We start from the raw sequence: 22,012 nt of genomic DNA on the forward strand, positions 1-22,012 counted from the left end.
CCCACAGTGACACACCCACTCCAACAGGGCCACACTTCCTAACCATGCCACTCTCCGGGCCAAGCATCTACAAACCATCATATTTGGCTTACACTTCCAGATCATAGTCCATCATTGGAGGAAATCAGGACAGGAATTCAAGCAGGGCTGGAACCTGGAACCAGATCCTGGAGCCTGGAAGCAGAAGCTGATGCAGAGGTCATGGAGTGGTGCTCTTACTAGCACGATCCTGGCTTGCTCAGCCTGCTTTCTTATAGAACCCAGGATCATCAGCCCAGGGATGGCGCTGGTTCAAACAGAGTCTGACCCTGAGCAGCTTACTCTTTAGGTGTTTAAGTACAGCCTAATTTTGTGAAAAAGAAATTTCCTGGTAACAATGATCTCAACCTCATGTGCACAATAAAGCTTATAGCATCTTAAGTGCCTTGGGCAGGGTCAGGTGTGGTCTTGGTCATACATATTTCAGAGTCACCAAACTACAAAGTACATGTGACATCTCCTCTAAGGATAGGTTCTGTTGATGGAGAAACTGCTCAGGAGTCTGGGAAATCTAGGATAGACTTATAGTCTGGGGGGCTCGGGTGAGGCCTGGCCCTACATGTAGCACACAAATTACCAGGCTATTAACTATATCCGTTCCTAGCCTTTTACACATTACATACATATCAAAGCTCACACTCTTAGCCCACAGAGGTGTGACACTGCCTCTAGCTGTGAGAAACCGTCCTGATCCCGTTGGGACAGAAGGCGGTGTCAGTGCTTGGGGCCCCGCCTTCAGTGCTAGCACCACCCCATGCCTCCTACTTCGCCTACCCAGCACAGCAAAAGCTCATTGGTCGGGTGGTGGCCTCAGCAGTCCGAGCCATGGGGACCCTAGCCACCCGGGCCGCGTGCCATGGGGCACACCTGGCCCTGGCTCTGTTGCTGTTGCTGTCGCTGTCGGGTCCATGGCTGTCGGCGCTCGTCCCCGGGACTCCGCCTCTCTTCAACGTCAGTCTGGACGCGGCCCCGGAGCAGCGCTGGCTGCCGCTGCTGCGGCACTACGACCCAGACTTCCTCCGCGCCGCGGTGGCGCAGGTCATTGGGTGAGCGCGGGACAGGTCTGGTGAACTTGCAACGGGGCTCTGCTCTTTCCTCGGTGCTGCACCCCTGCCCTGTCCGCTGCTCTGCTCAGCGCCCAGCAGGTGGCTGACACAGCAAGGCCGGTTCAGCTCTCAAGTTGGGGGGTGGGGAGTGGGTCTTCGGTTGCGCGCACTTCTACCATAGGTTTTCCGGGTCAGGGTAAAGTACAAGATGTCACCCAGTATGCTAAACTGCAGCGTAGGACATGCAGCCCACGAGCCTCCTCGTCCCGGACCAGCCTGGCTGGCCTTCCTCTCCATGGAGGTTGTCACTGGAGGTGGTGATGATTGCTCTACCATTGGGTGTATCTCAGCCCTTATAATTTTCATTTCGAAAGTCTCGCTGGGAGCTGGGAGTTTGATTATACTCCAATGAGTATATGGACAGCATAAATTGGATTTGGTGGTTTGTTTTGTTTTTTGAGGGGGTGGGGCAAAGGTGGAGGGTGGACCCGAGAGGAATAGGAAGCGTGTGACCGGGATACATTGTATGAAATTCCCAAACAATGAATAGAAATGTTATGATGGAGAAAAGAAAGAAAGAAAGAAAGAAAGAAAGAAAGAAAGAAAGAAAGAAAGAAAGAAAGGAAGGAAGGAAGAAAATCTCGCTGTGAAACATAAGCTGCCCTTTCTTACAATCTTCCTGCCCTAGCCGCTTGAGTAGCTAGGATCACAGCCCAGTACTGTGCCCAGTTTATTCCCTCCGGTTTGGACGCTGGGAATTGGAGCAGCACAGCTCAGTGCTTCAGCTCTGAAACTAATCTAGATTCTTAACATTCCTCTCCCCTTGTCTACTCACAGAAGCCCTGTCCATACTCTGAGAGGAGAAACAAGCCGTCGTGCTTTTTTGTTTCTAGCAACAGGGTTCCCCAGTGGGTACTCGAGATGATAGGAGAAGTCGTGTGGAAGATGGAGCGCTTCCTGCCTCAGCCCTTCACTGACGAGATCCGCGGCATCTGTGACTTCCTCAACCTCAGCCTGGCTGATGGTATCTTGGTCAATCTGGCCTATGAAGCTTCCGCGTAAGTGCCCCATGCTAGGATGGGTTAAAGTCAATTAATTGTCACCTACTGGGGACTCATGGCACCCACAATGAATGGAGGAGATATGTTTGCTTTGAGATAATAAGACAAGATAATGACTGCAGTTTGGAAGTCACCTTAGGTCTCTGACTCCCCAGGGAAATCAGAACAGCATGTGTCTGCTGGACTTCCAGAGGGAAGCTTACTTTTATCTCATCAGCGATCTACATGGCACCACACTTTCCAAACTGTTAAGGCCGAGGAACTGTTGCCTGGATAGCCAGGCATTTTGCACGGTTACTAATGATGTAAGAACACTTTCTCAAGTGCTGCTACTGGGAAACTCTCTCCTTCGGAAGCTGGCTGCCTATTCTGTTATGTTCTGTGCCTTGTTCTTGGAAACCGATCACAATAGAGGGCAGTTAGAACTGCTTTGTACAGTTAGCCACAATAAGCTTAGACCAGAACCAACCACCCAGCAGCACCTATGTACGAAGTTTTATGGCTTCTTGCCTTTATAAACTGCTCCTGGGAGGGACCCCAACATAAAAGAGATACCTGCACCAATATAAGAAGCAATTTGGAATAAGACTTCCATTTTGAGTAGGGATAGAATAAAGTTTAAGTTCCTAAGACCTCCCTGGGAATTGACGTCCTACTAAGACAGAAAGAGACAAGTACATCCTGGTAGAAAAGTTAAGACATCAATGTTAGACAAGGCAAGTCCCCCACCACAGTTGAGTACCCCAACCAATGAGAACAGGATAAGTGTGGGGCATGTTCCTAAGGATATTCCTTACCTCTGTATCCCAAATGGCGGAATACCTTAACACAGATGTTTGTGGATTTCAGGCTTAAGAGCTCTGTAGGATTCTGGCTGGTGGTTGCAGTTTGCTCCTGAGTTAAGACTGTATCCCTGATCGATCAGTCTTGGGGTGTGTGTTCAATAAACAAGCCCTGTTTGCCTGAGATCGACGTCTGAGTGGTTTGTGAGGCGACCTCGCAAAAACTACCCCAGAGCTGGGAAGAAGGCTATGTAGATCACAGTGCCTGAATTCAGATCCCTGGCTGGGTGCACCACGTGTGCCTGTAACTCAATCCTTGGGGTGAAAGAAGAGAGGGGGATTATGGGAACAAGTTTGATAGGAGAAACTCTCCAGAAGGTAAAGTGTGAGGCCACAGAGATAGCCTGGGGTGTTCAGAGTGCTTATCCAGTGTGAGCTCCTGAGGTCATCTGAGACATGTCATCGTGGCAGGAGAGAATTGATCCCAGCTGCTTATCCTCTGACCTCCAGAAGCACACTGTGTGACACATACACTCCCCTCTCCCACACTAATATAAATAAGATAGAAGATCAGTAGAGGAAGATCCCATTGTCCTCTGGCATCCATATGTTACAGAAAGGTGCAAATCTACCCAAACATTCCCCCAAAGCCCTGCTCAAAACGCACTGTCCAAGAAGTGTTTGGAACTATATTCTTTTCACACATCCTCCTGCTGTGACCCTGCAGTGGGCTCACCTTTCCTTTATGTGAGGCTCTCCTTAGCCCTTGGTGTGGTCCTCAATGCAACCTCACTGTGCTGATTCTCACACTACTCTTTTGGAGTCTGCTCTCGAGGGGGCCTCAGCCACAGAGGACTCTGGCATCCTACATCCCCACTGATGTGGAAGGTTCCATCCTAGGCAGAGGGCAGGAGGACCCTTTACCATTTGTAGATTCAGCAAAGATCCTGGGGTGGAGAGAGGACCACCTAGGTTTCTGCCTTTCAGATGGTTGATTGCTTTGTTTGTAGCTGAGTCAGGGTTGCCCTGTGTGACTGCAACTGGCCTCCTACTGTTGATCCCCCTGTCTCAGCCTCCACAGTGCTTGCAGTATAAAGTGCTACACTTATTTCCCACCTTGCATGGACATCCAGTAGGTGCTTATAGCTTCTGGCTACCTTAAGAAAAAGGAGGGGAAGCCCAAGAGGTGCACACGCCTTTAATTCTAGCATTTAGGAGGCAGAGGCAGGCACTCCAACTCTGGGTTCAAGGCCAGTCTGGTCTACAAAGTGAGTTCCAGGACAGCCAGGGTTGTTACACAGAGAAACTCACTCTCTCTCTCTCTCTCTCTCTCTCTCTCTCTCTCTCTCTCTCTTTCTTTCAAAAATTAATTAATTAAAGAGATTTTTTAAAAAAGATGAAGGCAGGGAAGTTCTTGGAATAACAAATGGTTCTATGGCAACCTCCTAACCTCAGACGAGCACAGTTCCTAAGAAGCATTTTAATTGCCTTTCCTGGGGAAGGAGCTTCTGCTCAACTCACTGCTCAAAGGGGACTCAATTAACCTTACTGTCCTGTTCCCTGACCTCCAATGGTGTCCTCTCTTTTGGCTTACTAAATGAAAAAAATGAGAGAGCATTTCTCACCGAGTCTGTGATGCAAGCAAATTAAAGCAAGCATTTGAGTAAAACGATTCTAATGTTGTGTCTCAGATTAAGATGTTTCTTAAATTGCCTAATTTCTTTTTAAAGCGCCCTCAGGTTCAGGTAGAAAGTGCTCTGTTCTCAGTCCTGAAGGCTGGGTGTGTGTGAGTACCGACTGTGCACCACTGAGTCTTCCTGGCCGCAGCTGCCTAGGAGCACAACCCCGTGGAGAAGGTGGGATTGTCTGTTATGGTGTGGAAATCAAGCCTCTGAGGGGACTTGCTGGCTGTCCTGGAGCTGGTGAATTCCAAGGCTGCTCACCACAAGTCTCCCCATGCCCAAAGTACCTCTCCCAAAGCAGACAAATGTCTTTGTCCCCTGTGCTCCTGTAGGAGAGGTCACATTGAAAGATTTGCACCCCAGAATGGTGGTACATGCCTTTGATCCTGGCACTTGGGACAAAGAGTCTGGTCTAGATGGCAAGTCCCAGGGCATGCCTAAAAACAATTTGGAAATGATGGCTACCTTGCCCCCATTTAGAAAATATCAACTTTGAGACCACTTTTACAAATGTTAACCTCTTACCAACTCACCTGGTTCCCCAACCCTACGTGAGCCTTCCAGGTCAAGATCAGAAACCTTAAGAATTGAAACATCACCAAAATTTCTTCTTTAGACAAACCAGTGAGGTAATACTTGTTTTTTCCTAATTATAAATGTAACATTGATTTAAAAATTAAATTAGGGCTGGAGAGATGGCTCAGTGGTTAAGAGCACTGACTGCTCTTCCAGAGGTCCTGAGTTCAATTCCCAGCAACCACATGGTGGTTCACAACCATCTGTAATAGGATCCGATGTCCTCTTCTGGTGTGTCTGAAGACAGCTACAGTGTACTCATATACATAAAATAAATAAATAAATCTTTACAAAAATTAAATTAAAGCTAAAAAAATTTTTAAAGTAATCCTGGGTCAGAAAATCAGTAATACAGAAAAGTTTGTTTAAAAAATTGATGGATTGATTTTTGTGACAGGATTGCCCTGTCTGGCCTGGAAACTGTCTATGTAGACGAGGCTGGCCACAAATTCACAGAAATCTACCTGCCTCTGCTTCCCAAGTTCTGGGTTTAAAGACTTCTGTCACTATGCCCAACTTAGAGTTCCTCTTAATTATTTTAATTAGTATTTTTACGTGTGTATGTGTGTGTGTGTGTGTGTGTGTGTGTGTGTGTGTGTATTAGCTCTAACAATAATGGGGACAGGGTAGCTTGGGCTAGCTAATTGGGATATACAATAACGTATTAATAGGTAACATACCAGCAAGCAGAGGGATGAACATAGTTCAGAAGTCTAGCTGTGCCCTGCATACACAAGGGACATGGGAGAAGATGAAACTCTCGTTTGGTATATCCATACATATCAGCATCCTGCGGGCCGGGCCGATGACAAGGTCTAGATGCGTTGTGTCCAGTTGTATTTTCTGGCTGGAACTGCAGTTCAGTATTCTTGTACAAGAGCATATTATACCATTTATGCCAGTAATAAGCAAGAAAACCTGATGCTTTGAGGGTTTGTTTTAAAGACAGAAATCTCACTGTCTTTGTTTTTGTTGCCTTCATTCATGTTGGGCTTTTCCTTTGCTCAGATTCTGCACCAGTATTGTGGCCCAAGACTCCCAAGGCCGTATTTATCATGGCCGGAACCTGGACTATCCTTTTGGAAATGCCTTACGAAAGCTGACGGCAGACGTGCAGTTTGTAAAGAACGGGCAGGTACAGCCATGCGCGCGAGATGCAGAGATCGGGGGCAGGAACAGCCATGCAGACGAGATGCAGAAATCGGCAGGGTGTCTCATCTGGAATAGGAGCTCTTTGCTAGCCCTGCCAACTTAGGCGCTTCTCCCTGAAAGAGCTAGACAGCAGGTTGGGGGAGATGGCTCAGTGGATGAAGTACTTGCTGTGTAGGTGCGAGGACCAGAGTTTGGATCCTCAAAACCATACAAAGCAGGACTTAGTAACAGGTGTCTGATTCCAGTGCTCGTGTAACTCAATGAGAAGCTCTGAGAGAGGCCAGCTAGCCTGGCATAGACAGTGGTGAATAAGAGACCATCCCTTAAGGACCGTGGATGGCAAGGTGTGACACCTGAAATTGAAATTGTCCTCTGACATCCATACGTGCACGGTGGCACATGCGAGTCCCTTTCCTTGATAATAAATAATCCTCAAACCATCAACTTCCTGTGAAAAAACCGCGAGAGGTGTATATTGATTGTGCCCTTAGGAGGTCAGTCTTTGTTTTGAGGGGCGTGGACTTAAAGAGACCAGTTTTCTTTAGGCACATTGTTTGGGGGGCGTGGTCAGCCTTGCAAAGGTTGTGGGTACTCTGCACCTTCCTCTGCTCTCCTTATTCTGGTGGCTACTGGAACAGGCAAGGGCTGTACGGTGGCAAGGGACACCCAGCGTTAAGGTGGTGTAGTCCTGCGTTTGCACAGTTCTGCCATTTCCGTTGAGAATTACCCAATCCGGTTTCGCAGGGTCTAGCTCAGAGACGTTAACATTTGCTTCATGGAAATCGCTGTTAAGATGAAATGAAGTCCTCGGTGTAAAGCTTGTTGTAGGTCTGGATAAACTGTGTCTAAATCCTGGGATGGCAGTGGCTAAGGACTCTGGCTGCTCTTACATAGGTCCCGGGTTCAGTTCCAGCACCTACGTGGCACCTAAAAACCATCCATAATTCCAGTTCCAGGGGATTTGTAGCCTACTTTTGACCTGCATGGCATCAGGCACTCATGGGGGCTAATATGTACTATGGTCACGTGACTGAAAGCATCTGGAGAGCAGCGTGGTTCAGTCAGTGGTGATGGAATGCGCCGAGTGTACCGCTGCTGTTCAACAGAAAGCATGAGAAGGCGTGGTTTGGGCCTTAAGGACAAGGACTATATTCTCTGTGTTCTTTGCATTTTGCAGTTGACTCAGCAATAACAGAAACATATTTACTGAATACTCATTTGATCACCTGATAGAGAAAACCTTTCTCTCATAAAAGAGTCAAGCAATACAGAAACGTTTAATGAAAGTTTCTCCCCTCAGTTTTGTTCACTTACTTTGACATTATCAACGACTTTTTTGTTCACCTCAAAAGCACAATTGTAAGCAGCATCAGTGATAATACAAATACATAATCAGTTCTTTTTAAAAATGCTTATTTGTTTACTTATTTTTATTTTATGTGTAAATGTGTGAGACCACGTGCATACAGGAGTCTGGAGAAGCCAGAAGGGGGTCCAGGTCCCCTGGAACTGGGGTACAGTGGTTGTGTGTGAGCTGCCTTAAGTAGGTTCACAATACCAAACCCAGGACCTCTGCAGGAGCAACGAGTGCTCTTAACTGCTGTCTTCTCTGCAGACCCCTAAGCTGCAAAAATTTGCTAAAATATCCTACGAAATGATGGAGTGGTTGTGTGAGTTTACTACCTTATGCTTTCTATGATATATAAGGAGGAAATATTCTTAGTCCAATAATTAAGTGTAGTCAACCTAAAGTATTTATTCAATGGTTGTTGCTTCACTAGCTCCTGCATATGCTGGAGATCCCACGGGAATAGCGTGTATAGTGGCTTTTTTATGGTGCTTAGGTGATTCTTCCCAATCCATGCAGCTTACGTGCCTGAGTGTTGTTTTTGTACAGAGGACTCTTATGTAAGAAAATGTTTTTGCTAATTTCAGAGCAGGTTGTACAGAGCTGGAGAGATGGCTCAGCAGGTCACTCCAGGCCTAACAGACTCATGTGCCCTAAACCACGTAGGAGTGGAGCTTTGTAAGGTGGGCCAGATCTCAGCCTTCAGCCTCCTGCTAGGTTTTTCCCAGGGGCCATCGATCAGCCATAGTTAGATTCCAAGCATTATGGGATGAGGGTTTATGTTAACTGCCTTGGAAGAGCTGGTTGGGAAGTACATTTATGTAGAAATAAAATGCAGAACTGCAAAGAACGACACCTTACAGCTTCTCTGAACAACAATTGCAAGCAAAATGTGGTTTGGCTTTCCTAACTTTGTTCCTGACTCCTTGGGAGTGAGGGTGTGACTCCCCCAGGACTGAGGGCGTATCATGTGAATGACTTGACAGGAGGATTGTGGGATTTTGGGGTTCCTTTCATCTTCCTCTATGGTTGAATTTGAAAGAGGCTTTAGGTTTTTATTTTTTTTTTTTATTTTATGTGTATGTCCATGGGACTGAGTGTACGCGGGTGCACCACTGTGTGTGCAAGTGCCCTTGGAGGCCAGAAGAAGGAGGTAGATTGTGGGGCCGTGTAGGGTGTCTTGGTTTTTGGTGTGGCGTAGGCCTTGAACTCCGGCCAAATGGGGCAATGGCAGGTGTTCGGCCACGCCCCCAGAACCTAGGGTCCTGATGTGTGGTCTAAGACCTCCATTTGATCTGAGCCATTCAGTCACAAAGAGGTGTCATCAACACAGGTAGAGGGCATGACTACAGGCCTCAGCCCTAGAGAGATTTCCATATTAATGAGTTACCTAAAGGCCAGAGGGCATAATTAATTAAGTATTCTTTTCCCAGTCCCTCCTTCCTTTTCCCTCACTATTTAAGTCAGGTTCCCCTGGCTTAAGTGGGGGATGCACATCCGGATTCAACTATCATCTGTCATGTCAATAAAGATCTTGGACTCCTGGACTTTCTGTGTCTATTGGGGCCTGGCACAGCGCCTAACTTCCCGAGTGGAGGACCTTCCCCGAGTACCACCCACCGGTTCCTGCAGTAGATCCCGTGGAACTGGAGTTGAAAGCAACTGTGTGCCACCACGAGGGGCTGGAACTGAACCCATGTCCTCAGGAAGAGCAGCAAATGCTCTTAACCACTGAGCCATCGCTCCATCTCCAGCCCCTAGAAGAGCTTTGTGGGTTTTGTTGTTGTTGTTGTTGGTGGTGTTTTTTTGTTTGTTTGTTTAAGTTGTTTCTTTTTAACTCCACTGTAGGATTTTGTGGGATTTGAACTCTGGTCTTTTGCAAGAGCAGTATATGCTTTATGCTTTTAACCACAGAGCCATCTCTCCTGTTTCAATTGCAGGGTCAATGTGCTCCCACTGCAACTCCTGGGGATGGAGACAGGGGCCTTCAAGGGGGCATTTAGAAACTCTAGGGGAGCTTGTTTAGAAACGAATGCCTTCTTCCCGACAGTTCCATCACCCTAAGTTACTCTATGTCACAGGCAGGTGACATGAGCATGAAGAACCCTGCAGGCAAGGTTATCAGTTAACATTAAGTTTTGTTTTGTGGCAAGCGCAAGGCCCTGGGTTCCATCCTCAGCTCCGGAAAAAAAAAAAAAAAAAAAAAAAAAAAAAAAGACAAAAAGTTTTGTTTTGTGTTGTTAGTGAGACAGGGTCTCTCTGTGTATCCCTGGCTGTCCTGGAACTCACTCTAAACCAGGCTGGCCTCGAACTCATGGAGATCTTCCTTCCTCTGCCTCCTGGGTACAGGGTGTTGGGATTAAAAGCATGTATCACCACCTAACTTTGATACTCTTTTAAAGATAAAAACAATACTAATCTAGGTTTATTTACTTTCTCAGAATATAGAAATCTTAGTGAAGCTGGGCATTGGTGGCTTATGCCTTTAATCCCAGCACTTGGGGGCAGAGGCAAGTAGATCTCTGTGAGTTCAAGGCTAGCCTTGTCTGCAGAGTGAGTTCCAGGGCAGCCTGGGCTATCAGAGAAACCCTGTCTTGAAAACAAATAAACAAACAAGAAATATTGGTTAGCTTTTATAAACAATGCAAACTGTGCATCCTTCTAAATTCTTCCTTGAATAAACAAAACCCGGTACTGAAGATGGTTGCTTGAGGTATCTTTCAGCCACTGCTTGTGGCTTGTGACTTGGTTTACGGTGATGAGCACAGGGTTAAAGGAAAGCTGGGTGGCTTTTTTTCTTAATTTACATGATTGATTAATTATATATATATATATATATATATATATATGCCATCTTCAGACATACCAGAAGAGGGCATTGATCCCATTACAGATGGTTGTGAGTCACCATGTGGTTGCTGGGAATTAAACTTAGGACCTCTGAAAGAGCAGCCAGTGCTCTTAACCACTGAGCCATCTCTCCAGCCCGAAGGATGGCTTTTAAAGCATTTAAACTGTAAAGCAGCTGTTATGGGTAAGCTGCTCCCCTTGTTCCCCCACAGAGCTTGCATGTCCTCAACCCCACAGAGATTACGTGTACAGTATCAGTCTCTTGTCATGAACTCAAAACAATGTTCTGGTCAGACTCCATTTGCTAACTGTCAGTATGGAAGTCTTTTGGGTGAATAATGTTTCACAGACACACAGAACGCACAAGGCTAGAAACAGTAGATTATGTTAAATTTTTCAGTAGTCTGACTGAGCAGCGAGTCTGGTAACTACCACGACTCCTGCATGATGACCACTGGATGGTGTCCAATCATCTGTGTGTATTTACTGTCATTCATGTGCAAGGACCAGCAAAATCCTCTGATAACGTAACAAGCACCACACAAATTACTTCTTGTCTTGCCAAACACATTTATTAAAAAACAATTTGGAGAGCCAGGCTTGGGGTTGCACACCTTTAATCCCAGCACTGGGGAGGCAGAGGCAGGTCCATCTCTGAGTTTGAGGCCAGCCTGGTCTATAGAGTGAGTTCCAGAACAGCCAGGGCTATACAGGAAAACCCTGTCTTAAAACACCTAGATGGATGGATGGATGGATGGATAGGTAGATATGCATTTATTCTATCTGTTGAATTCTTTCTGTGGACACTTCTCCCAACTTGGCTAAGAACTTTTGTTCTAGAATCCTGTTTCAGAGTTTCATTCTGTTATGTTCAAACCTCTAAAAAAAAATCCAGGAAGCTGGGTATGGTGACATACACTCTTAATCCCAGCACTCAGGAGAGGCAGAGGTAAGCAGATCTCTGAGTTCACGGCCAGCCTGGCCTGCATAGTAAAGCCCCAGCTCAACAACTAACAACTCACTATTCACTCACCCACTCACTACTCACTCACTCACTCACTCACTCACTCACTCACTCCTCACTCACTACTCACTACTCACTCACTCACTCATTACTCACTCACTACTCACTACTCACTCACTCACTCACTCACTACTTACTACTCACTACTCACTCACTCCTCACTTACTCACTCACTCACTCGCTTACTCACTCACCCACTCACTCACTACTCACTTCATCTTCACTCCCTCCTCACTCACTCACTCACTCACTCACTCACTATTCACTCACTACTCACTTACTCACTACTCACTATTCACTCACTCACTACTCACTCCTCACTCACTCACTCCTTACACACTCACTACTCACTCACTATTCACTCCCTCCTCACTCAGTCACTCACTATTCACTCACTACTCACTCACTACTCACTATTCACTCACTCACTCATTCACTACTCACTCATTCCTCACTCCCTCACTCACTCACTATTCACTCACTACTTACTCACTACTCACTCACTCACTACTCACTCACTCACTATTCACTCACTACTTACTACTCACTCACTCACTACTCACTCACTCACTACTCACTCACTTCTCACTCACTCATTCCTCACTCACTCATTCACTACTCACTACTCACTCACTATTCACTACTCACTAATCACTCACTACTCACTACTCACTCACTCACTCACTCCTCACTCCTCACTCACTCACTCACTCCTCACTCACTCACTCCTCACTCACTCACTCCTCACACACTCACTACTCACTTACTATTCACTCACTCCCTCCTCACTCACTCACTCCTCACTCACTCACTCCTCACTCACTCACTCCTCATTCACTCACTCCTCACACACTCACTCCTCACTTACTATTCACTCACTCCCTCCTCACTCCCTCCTCACTCACTCACTCATTCACTACTTACTCACTCACTCACTACTCACTCACTCACTCACTCACTACTTACTCACTCACTACTCACTCACTTACTCCTCACTCACTCACTCCTCACTCACTCACTCCTCACTCATTCACTATTCATTACTCACTACTCACTCACTACTCACTACTCACTCACTCACTTCTCACTCACTCACTTACTCCTCACTCACTCACTCATTACTCACTCACTACTCACTACTCACTCACTCCTCACTCACTACTCGCTGTTCACTACTCACTACTCACTCACTCACTCACTCCTCACTCACTCACTCCTCACTCACAAAAACGGCAGGAGAATGTAGGGAAATCAAGTGGTTTCAGCATCATTCTGATCATTCTGTTGCGTAGTAAAGTAATGCTTTTTTTTTTTTTCTTTCCCAATTTCAGATTGTATTCACGGGGACCACTTTTGTTGGCTATGTAGGACTGTGGACAGGTCAAAGTCCATACAAGTTTACAATTTCTGGTGATGAACGAGGTAATTAAAACAAACTCTTGAGCATTTTAAAGCAAATCTTGTTGAGGTTTTCTGGGTGCTTCCTTCACTGGCTCAACCAGCAGAATCCGTGGAAGGAACCTTCCAGCACCAGGGACTTCCACTCACTGAGGAGAGACAGAAAGTAGCCTGTGACTTGACTGCTGAGGGTGATCTCCGGTGTTGGTTAGAATCACAGGAGTGAAGGAAGAGCTGATGCAAGGCACAGAGGTATGGCGGGATGGGCCTTTCCGGACCCTTGTGATCCCAGCCTATATCTTCAGAGGCCAGAGGAGACCATCTGGTTGGTCTGAAAGCCACAGAAAAGACTACAGGTGTCATTGTTGGTACATCACAGAAATGAGACAGAGTCTGCATAGTTACGGCAGGGAGGACATTGGAGGTGCAGAGGAGATTCTGACCACAATGAGCACCTGGACTTTTAAGCAGAAAAGAAGCCATAAGAGAGTTTTAGGTGGAAGAGTAAACAGATCTCTGTCTTTCTCTGTCTTTCTCTGTCTCTGTCTCTCTCTGCCTCTTTTTGTCTCTGTGTGTGTCTATGTCTCTCCCTCCTCTCCTTTCTCCCTCCTCTCTCTCTCCCACACACATAGACACACACACACACACACACACACACACACACACACACCACTAGGATCCCCTTGTATCAACTGGGATTGTAGACACACCACCATGCCTAGGCCTGGTTTATGGTTTTGATCCTTATTTTGGCTTCTCGGTAGAGATTGGAGTGTGTTGTGTTAAGATAGAGTCAGAAGAACACGGGGGAGCTATCCAAATCATCCAGAGATCCATTTTTCTTTTCTGTCCACAAGCAACATTTGTGAACCTCTTGGATTTAACATGCAGGTGTTCAAACATTTTCTTCTTGAAGCAGGCAGAGCTGATTCTAGAGATCAGGCAGGACACAGGCTGAAAACTGAGACTACAAAATGAAGTGGTAGGAGGGGTTTCTCAGGCTCATCTCTGGGGCCTGGGCCAGTTAGTTGAGTTGTTTTGTTTGCTAAGAACTCCACGTTCATTACCCAAACTTCAAGGAAGCAGTGTTCAGTTCCATAATATGTGGAAAGCCCAGAGAGAGGCGACCTCCTACAGCTGTTTCTAGGGACTTGGAGAGCAAAGAGCATTCATATGACATTCCTCATCTGATGACCCCTGACTCATTTGGGTGAGCTCTCTTCTCTCTTCTCTCTTCTCTCTTCTCTCTTCTCTCCTCTCTCTCTCTCTCTCTCTCTCTCTCTCTCTCTCTCTCTCTCTCTCTTTCTGTCTCTCTCTTCCTCTCTCTCTCTCTCACATACAGAATTCAGCTTTTATCCCTGTGTATTTATTCACATTTTTTCAAACATCAGTCATGAATGAATCTGAGTTTCAGCCACAACATGACAAGGTTAAAAGGTGGTTTTTTTTGTTGTTGTTGTTGTTTTGGGTTTTTTTTTTTTTAAAGTGCATATGTATGTGTGTGTGTGTGTGTCTGCAAGTGTATATGTTTATTTAAATGACAGGCTTTGACTGGCTTTGATTCCATCGTCTTGTGAATTAAAATGTTTGTTAAAGTGATTATTGAAACATGAGCAATTTAGTTTGTAACATACACATTTGATGAAAAGCTGTCATATTTAGGCTTGCTAAACACCCCACCTCTGTGTGCCCTCCCGCACTAAATAAATATATAAATTTTAAGGAAGAAATTCAGGCCTTCAAAAGTTGGACACTAGTAAAAAAAAATCACTCTTCATTAGCTAAACTTTCTTTCATATTAGCTTATAATATCGGAAAGAAAACAAATTTTGTGAATGGGGGCCAGCTACATGACTCAGCAGATAAAGGCACGTGCAGCCAAGTCTGTGGATCTGAGTTCAATTCCCAGGACCCTACATAGTAGAAAACTGACTCTTGCAGTTGTGGCACCCACACCTAAACACACAGTAAAAATAAGTATGTAAATAAGTGTCATAAGAAAACTTTATTAATTAAGATTATTTTTCATGTGGATGGTGTTTGGACCGTGGGCTGACCGATGCTTTTTTATGCACGCAGATAAAGGCCGGTGGTGGGAGAATATGATCGCGGCGCTTTCCCTGGGCCATTCCCCCATCAGCTGGCTTATCCGCAGAGTGAGTAGCCTGCAGTGTGGCCTCCGCCTCGCCTCGGACCCACGCTCATCTAAACAGAGCTACCGCGCTGTGCAGCTTCGCTTCCTTCACATGATCCCTGTTCCCTAAGAAGAAGCATTTTAGAGTTTTGAGACGCATCTGTGACGTTCATAGTAAACACCAGCGATAAAGCTGGATACTACTTAACGGTCACAAGGGCAGGTCTATACTATTGGAATAGAGACAAGAATCCGGTGTGAATTGTACACAGCTTAACTCTGATCTGTACAGAGGTGCCCGGCTGCTTTAAAGGAAGAGTAATGGGATAAGGAAGGGGTGAATGGAGGCATAAAGAAGACACACAAAACAAATGTAAATAGAATAATAAAGATATCTCATCTTTCCAGCAACATGCACCAGGCTGGGGAGCTCCCAATACCTTCTCAAGGTCTTGTGGGTACATGCCATATGAGAGAGCCTTTGGTGACCCTAGCTTCTGAATTGTCCTGTCATCTGGCTCCTTTCTTATCACTGTGTCTTAATAGGTCGTGGACTGTAAAATGTCTTCTCTCAGAAAATGACCAGCAGTGGTCATGAAGGTGGAGGGGCCAGAGGGTCATGCTGCAAGGTGTTCTTGGCAGTTCAGTTTAGCAAAGGGACCCAAATGGAATTGGGGAGTTGGAAGGAAGGTGACCCCCCTTCACTGCTCACCTTAGACCTTTGCACATTTTCCCAGACTTGGTCTGTCTCCTCATTCCAGCGCCACAATGCCACAGTTCCAAGCCATTGCCAGTTGAGTCCATTGATCTTAGTCCCACAACCACTCCACAGCCTGTAGCCACTCTCACAGTGTGACTGCTGTTTGTCTCTTGGTCCTTGAGCTCTTGTGCTCCAGATAGGTTCCCTACTGTGGCTTCCGTGATTACTTCTCCGTGTCACCATTGCCTGGTGACGTCTTTATGTTATCAGAAAGTTTCTTGAGAGCAAGAATGAGATCCTGGCTCTTCTGAAGCACATCGCCTAGAACAGAGGAGTTTCCAAACAGGGGCTATAGGGAAGATAAATGAATGTGAGGTGTGGTCTGTCTCATACCAGGTCTAGGTGAGCCCAGTGTAGGACTGGCTGACAAGCTGTCCTAGAGAAATTCCTGCCACTGCTGGAAGTTCCTCAGCTAAAGCTGAGGAGTTTTGTTCTTCCCTTAGGAGTCTCCATGACAACCGCATAAAGCCAGAGGAGTTACAGGTTATAGCCATGGCTTAGCATATTTATAGCATATTATATTAGCATATTTATATATTATATTAGCATATATTAGCATATATTAGCATATATTAGCATATTTATATATATTATAGTTATAGCACATGGTTTGGAATGTGTGTCCTGCAATCTGGGCCTTCCTCTTAGATGAGCTTGCCAATACTGATTTGTGTTTTTTGTTTAGACCCTGAGTGAGTCAGGAAACTTTGAAGCGGCTGTTTACACGCTGGCCAAGACTCCCCTCATAGCTGATGTCTATTACATTGTCGGGGGTACATTGCCTAAGGAGGGATTAGTCATCACCAGGAACAGAGGTGGCCCGGCGGACATTTGGCCTCTTGACCCTCTGAATGGAGCGTGAGTAGAATTACAGTCTCTTTATCAAATCTTCATTTGCTGAAGTAGGAGTTATTTTTACATTTAATATTTCTTCTAAGTGTTGTTGGATAAGACGAGTTAATGTACTATATTGCAGGTGGTTCCGAGTTGAGACAAATTATGACCACTGGAAGCCTGTACCCAAGATGGATGATCGAAGGTAGACTCTTTTTGGTTTCTTGTCCTGTTTTGAGATAGGTCCTTACCATGCTAATGTGGAACCTACTTTAAAGCCGAGGCTAGCCTCAAATTCAAAGTAATCCTCTTGCCTTGGCCTCCTTGTCCTAGGATCAGAGACATGACACCAAACCCTATGTATAGACTCCAATGTTTCTCATGGTCAAGAGACTATCCCCTTCCTACAACAGGGAAAGCAGAAGCCTCCTGGTGCTGTCTCCTTCCAGAAAATATACCTGGCCTCTACCTAGGGCCTGGACAGGGTGTGGAAAAGCAGTGGGGAGGGCCTCTTAGTAGATGGTATTGGCTGGAGGGATGAGGTTAGCCCTGGCTTCGGGGTCAAGGAGCACTGGATCCTATCATGAACCCCACCAGTGACTCTGTGGGGCCCCTGGGGCCTTTGCTCATCTACCTGTAGGTTCGAGGGAGGGACTAACTAATGGGCTACAGTTGTAAGGCTTTATTTGGAAGGAAGTCATTTTCCATAAACCAATTAGTCAATTAGCCTGCTGATACAAGGGCTTTCTAATGTAGAAACACACGAGTCATCTGGTTACAGGAAGTAAGCATACCTCACTCATCTCTACTGCCCTACACAGTTGGCTACAGTCGATTTCTGCAGCAACTGCCCCAGGTTGAGGGAGTCCAGTGGAATGAACCTCAGGGCAAGTGGGACCCAGCAGACACAGGAAGGAAGCTTAGAAACGGGAATCTGTTTTGAGAGAGTCTGGGCCTTGTGCTGTGCTCTCAAAATGACATCTGATGAGACTTGGGGTTTTCAGAAGCACCTAGTGACCCTTGTTGCCCATTGTTCTTATAGAACACCAGCCATCAAAGCCCTAAATGCCACAGGGCAAGCTCACCTTGGTCTGGAGACCCTCTTCCAGGTAACTCTTTCAATGCTTACCTTACCTGGGGTGTAAACCTCTAAAATCAGGAGAAATGTTGCAGCAAAAGTTCTATACTGTTGAAAACATTTTTAAAAGCATGTGATGTTTTCTGAATTTGGCTCTATGTAGGTTAAAGTATCCGCCTTCACCTAAGTTTGTTTTCATATTGAGAGAAATAAACATAGCTTTAATATGTTCATTGTTTTAAAAAGAAAGGACAGGGCTGAATTATCCTGAGATACACTGAAGTGTTAAGTGGCTACATTCTTTTTTTATATATATAAAATGTGTGTATCTGTGTGTGGTGCGGTATGGTGTGTATCTATGTGTGGTGTGTGTGTGGTATGTGGTGTGTGGTGTGTGTGTGTGGTATGTGTGCATGTGTGTGGTGTGTGTGCATGTGTGTGGTGTGTGTGCATGTGTGTGGTGTGTGTGTGGTATGTGGTGTGTGGTGTGTGTGTGTGTGTGGTGTGTGGTATGTGTGTGTGTGGTATGTGTGCATGTGTGTGGTGTGTGTGCATGTGTGTGGTGTGTGTGTGTGATATGTGTGTGTGCTCATGCCACACCATACACAAGGAGGTCAAAGAACAATTTGTGGGAATTGTTTTTGTCTTTCTACCATGTGGGTTCCAGGGACTGAAGCTTGGCAGACTTGGCAGACTTTACCTGCTGAGCCACGTCACAAGGCCAGTGGTTATATTCTTACACATACTCTACGTGTGTTTCTTCTATTTTCATAATTCGATTTTTCCTGTGCAGGTTTTATCCGTGTTTCCTGTTTATAACAAGTAAGTTATGTGTTCAGCACATCCCTTCTCTTTCACCAGGAAAAATGTTACTGTGGCCATGTCAAAAGCCCCGGAACTATCAGGTGACTAGCCCAGCCACCTGCCTACATGCCAGTTAAAGAAACATGGGGGAAAGCAGAGGAGTTTCAATTAACATGCTGGGAAGTGCAACAAAAAAGAGCTCTGTGAGTCGGAGCTGGTCTTCAAGGAATTGCAGGTGGTTAGATTTGGATAGAGGAAGAATGGAGTCTGACCCAGAGTAGCTCCTCCTGGTAGGGCATGCATGGGCTGGCTGCTCACTATCCCCATTCTGGTTCTGCAGGGTTAAGCCTTGAAATGAGTTGATGTAGTTTAGGTAAGTGCCAGTTTCTAGATAGGCACTCCCTGACTGACAGATTAGCGTGCCTTTGTGCAGAGGTGAGCAGTGGAGAGCAGTGAGCCGTAGCAAAATAGAGGCGCAAAATAGAGGCTGAGCTTTAGCCTGCTTTTTGGTTACCTTGTTTCAACCTCACAGACATACACCCTGGCTTGGGGGAGGTGGCAGGGCGGGGTGGTGGATAGGAGAATTGGTGGATGCATAGAGCAGGGCTGGGGGTGGGAGCTAAATTGTTAGAGCCTGTACTGCCCCAAGCTGCTCCAGTCCGCAGGTCGGGGTTCAGCAAGAGAGAGAGAGAGAGAGTGAGGACAGATTCGAAGAATGGAGACCAGGCAGAGTGTGATTCAATCCCGTTGATTCTTCAGTCTCTCTTCTTCTCTCCAGGTCCCTAGTTCCAAGTCCCTAGTTCCTAGCACCAAGTCTCAGGTCTTAATTCCTAGTTCTTTGTTGCTAGTCTCTTTCCCAGTTCCAAGTTCTTTCTCCAAGTGCTAAGTGCCTAATAACTAATAATTTCTTCTGTCTGCCTCTCGCCTGCCTTTTATATGCCTCACTTCTAAGTCACGCCTTTAAGTCACACCTTTAAGTCACACCCTTAGGCCTTATCTCTAAATCACTTCTTTAAGTCACGCCCTTAAGTCTTGGCTCTACTCTATATCACACCTTTAAGTCTCACACACCAAAGGGAAGATCCTGGGTATCTAAAGCAAGATGTTATCAGAGTGTGCTCAGCTGTTATAGGCTATTGTAAGCAAGTCTCTTGTCAGGATATATGGCTCAAGATGGCTGCAAGGATGATAGCCGCCTTCTGTCAGCTCCCCACATTTTCAGAATAGGAAGACAAACCACTTCGACCTCTTGGTTTATGTTTTAAAAATTCTACCTCTTTGCATCCTAATCCTGCATCCTTATCCTGCATCCTTATACTGTATCCCAGGAGATGCAGGAGGGTATCATATTAGAGAAGGTGACTTATATGTAAGAATTTGTCTTGTTATTTCAGCTACACAATTTATACTACAGTGATGAGTGCTGCCGAGCCTAACAAGTACATGACTGTGATCAGAAACCCAAGCTGAAGCCGGTGAGTGCGTGTGTCCCGGCTTCAAAGACTTTGGCAGGTTATTACTGCTTGGGTAGGGTGACAAGTGCTTCTCACAGACGATGATGACCTCCCTAAGACTTAAAAGTACTGTATATATTCTGACAAGCATTTAGCATATGCTACCCAATCAGTAGGTATCTTATTTTAAAGAGTTTATATGACACTGAACTCTCTGTGTCTCTGCCCAGCACCCCTTAATAAACTCTGCTCTCAAGGCTGGCTGCCACCTCCTCAAATATGGAGGGGCAGATATTTAGGAAGACCAGTTAGTCTCCAGAGCAATCATGAGGCCCGGTGTCTTTGAGCATCAGAAGGCAGATCCTGAAGGGCAAAGGACCCCTATAGAATTTACCTGAAGGCACCAGTGAACCCACAGGGAAAGGAAAGAAGTAAGGAAACTGGGGTCTCCTTCCTGTGTCCCTGAACTCCACCTCTGGACAGTACCAGTTGTCAGGGCTCCTCTGCTCAGGTTTCTGAGTGGTTAAGCCTGGCCTGATGGGTAGGTCAATCTTTTATCATGGGACTATAAAAAAAATTACTGTTGGAATTAAAAGCATGTATTTTTTTTCTTCCCTACCAGGTGATTTATCATCAAAAAACTGCATTTAGATGTCTTTTTCCTGAGCAAGGCCAGCTCCCTTCTCAGGGAGCTTTTCTGCCTTGTGGAGGGGGAGGTCTCTCGTCACATATCTGGAGGAAGAGGACAGAAGGCCACTGTCTTGCATCCTCCTGATTTCCTGGTTTCCTTGAGCTTCATTAACAACCCACCCTGGCTTGAACAACTCAGATAACTGGTCTCAGAGGTCAGGCTGCACCCGACCAGTCACAAGTGTCCTGTGATACTGTGTTCGCACTCCTGCTTTTCCACCAAAGAAAAAAACAAGATGGCTGTCTTGTGGAGGGAAGCCTTGTATACTAGCCCCATAAGAAAGTTTCTCCTAAGGCTGGGGTGAGGCTCAGCAGCAGAGTTTGCACCATTAGACAGACAGATAGATAGATAGATAGATAGATAGATAGATAGATAGATGATAGACAAAGGTTTTCTTTGAAGAGGGGAGACCTCTAATTTGAGTAGAATTTGCTTGAGAATATGTTCCTCTGACCTTTGACCTTGTGCTTTATATAGTAGAAACTCACTTTTTGTAAACTTCTAATGTATTTTTTTTTAATGTGGGCCTTATTAAAAATAAAACTACTTTCTTACTACTTTTGAAAATTGTATGACACCAAATAATTTCCTGTCATTCTTTATCATTTGTTAAAATAAAATGTCAAAAAATGCTAGCTGCACTTTGGCTAGTTTGTAGGTTCTTTTTTTCCCCACCCTTCTCCACCCCTTTTCTTCCACTCTTCAAACCCTAGATACGAGGGAAAAAAGGATAGTGGGGAGAGGGGGTGATGTTATCATTAGACTACTTCCTGCTGATTAGGGGTGTCAAGTCCCTTGGGGCACATTTGATCTTTGCTGCCAGGATATCTAATTATTATTTCTTCTTCTTCTTCTTCTTCTTCTTCTTCTTCTTCTTCTTCTTCTTCTTCTTCTTCTTCTTCTTCTTCTTCTTCTTCTTCTTCTTCTTCTTCTTCTTCTTCTTTCTACTTAACAAACCACAACTATCAGCAATCAACCAAAAACCCACCTATCCATGCTCTAGCATTCATATATCCTCCAAAATGTCTCTAGAATTCCAAACATCACACTGTTGCAGAAAATATCTGCCTCTGCTAGAGCATGAGACAAATCACAATCATCTGCTTCAAAGTGGCCTTTTATCCCTGGGGACACCTGGGATCGAGATGAAAACTTACTCATATAATATTTCTGTGTTTTTTAAAGAAACCAAAAGCACAAAATTCTCACCACAAGATACTGTCAGGGAGAATAAAAAATTTCCAAGTAGAGTGTTGTATTTTACCTGTTTACCCTGAAACTGTGAGCTTCTGTTTTTAA

At 45.5% G+C, this 22,012-nt stretch overlaps 1 protein-coding gene across 3 annotated transcripts; it reads left to right on the forward strand.

Annotated features, from left to right (window-relative positions):
- The first annotated feature begins 797 nt into the window (after positions 1 to 797).
- On the forward strand, positions 798 to 21,354 carry Naaa (N-acylethanolamine acid amidase). 3 transcript variants are annotated; one of them, XM_076926511.1, is made up of 11 exons: positions 799 to 1,085; positions 1,979 to 2,143; positions 6,195 to 6,321; positions 12,892 to 12,982; positions 15,038 to 15,114; positions 16,538 to 16,710; positions 16,829 to 16,891; positions 17,729 to 17,795; positions 18,558 to 18,586; positions 19,963 to 20,043; positions 20,645 to 21,354. In XM_076926511.1, the coding sequence occupies exons 1-10, from the start codon at positions 865 to 867 to the stop codon at positions 20,036 to 20,038; spliced, it is 1,089 nt and encodes a 362-aa protein (XP_076782626.1). In that variant the 5' UTR covers positions 799 to 864; the 3' UTR covers positions 20,039 to 20,043; positions 20,645 to 21,354. The 3 variants fall into 3 exon arrangements, with proteins under 3 accessions (XP_076782627.1, XP_076782626.1, XP_076782628.1); XM_076926513.1 differs by having other exon boundaries at positions 805 to 1,085; positions 1,923 to 2,143; positions 20,645 to 20,789; XM_076926512.1 differs by lacking the exon at positions 20,645 to 21,354 and having other exon boundaries at positions 798 to 1,085; positions 19,963 to 20,045.
- Positions 21,355 to 22,012: the final 658 nt, after the last annotated feature.

This window comes from Arvicanthis niloticus, chromosome 27 (genome assembly GCF_011762505.2).
Source record: "Arvicanthis niloticus isolate mArvNil1 chromosome 27, mArvNil1.pat.X, whole genome shotgun sequence".
NCBI lineage: Eukaryota > Metazoa > Chordata > Mammalia > Rodentia > Muridae > Arvicanthis > Arvicanthis niloticus.

Coding starts and splice junctions, on each gene's coding strand:
- Naaa (XM_076926512.1), top strand. CDS start 865: ATGGGGACCCTAGCCACCCGGGCCGCGTGCCATGGGGCACACCTGGCC. Junction 2,144..6,194: donor CTGGCCTATGAAGCTTCCGC/GTAAGTGCCCCA, acceptor TCCTTTGCTCAG/ATTCTGCACCAGTATTGTGG. Junction 18,587..19,962: donor GTGTTTCCTGTTTATAACAA/GTAAGTTATGTG, acceptor TTGTTATTTCAG/CTACACAATTTATACTACAG.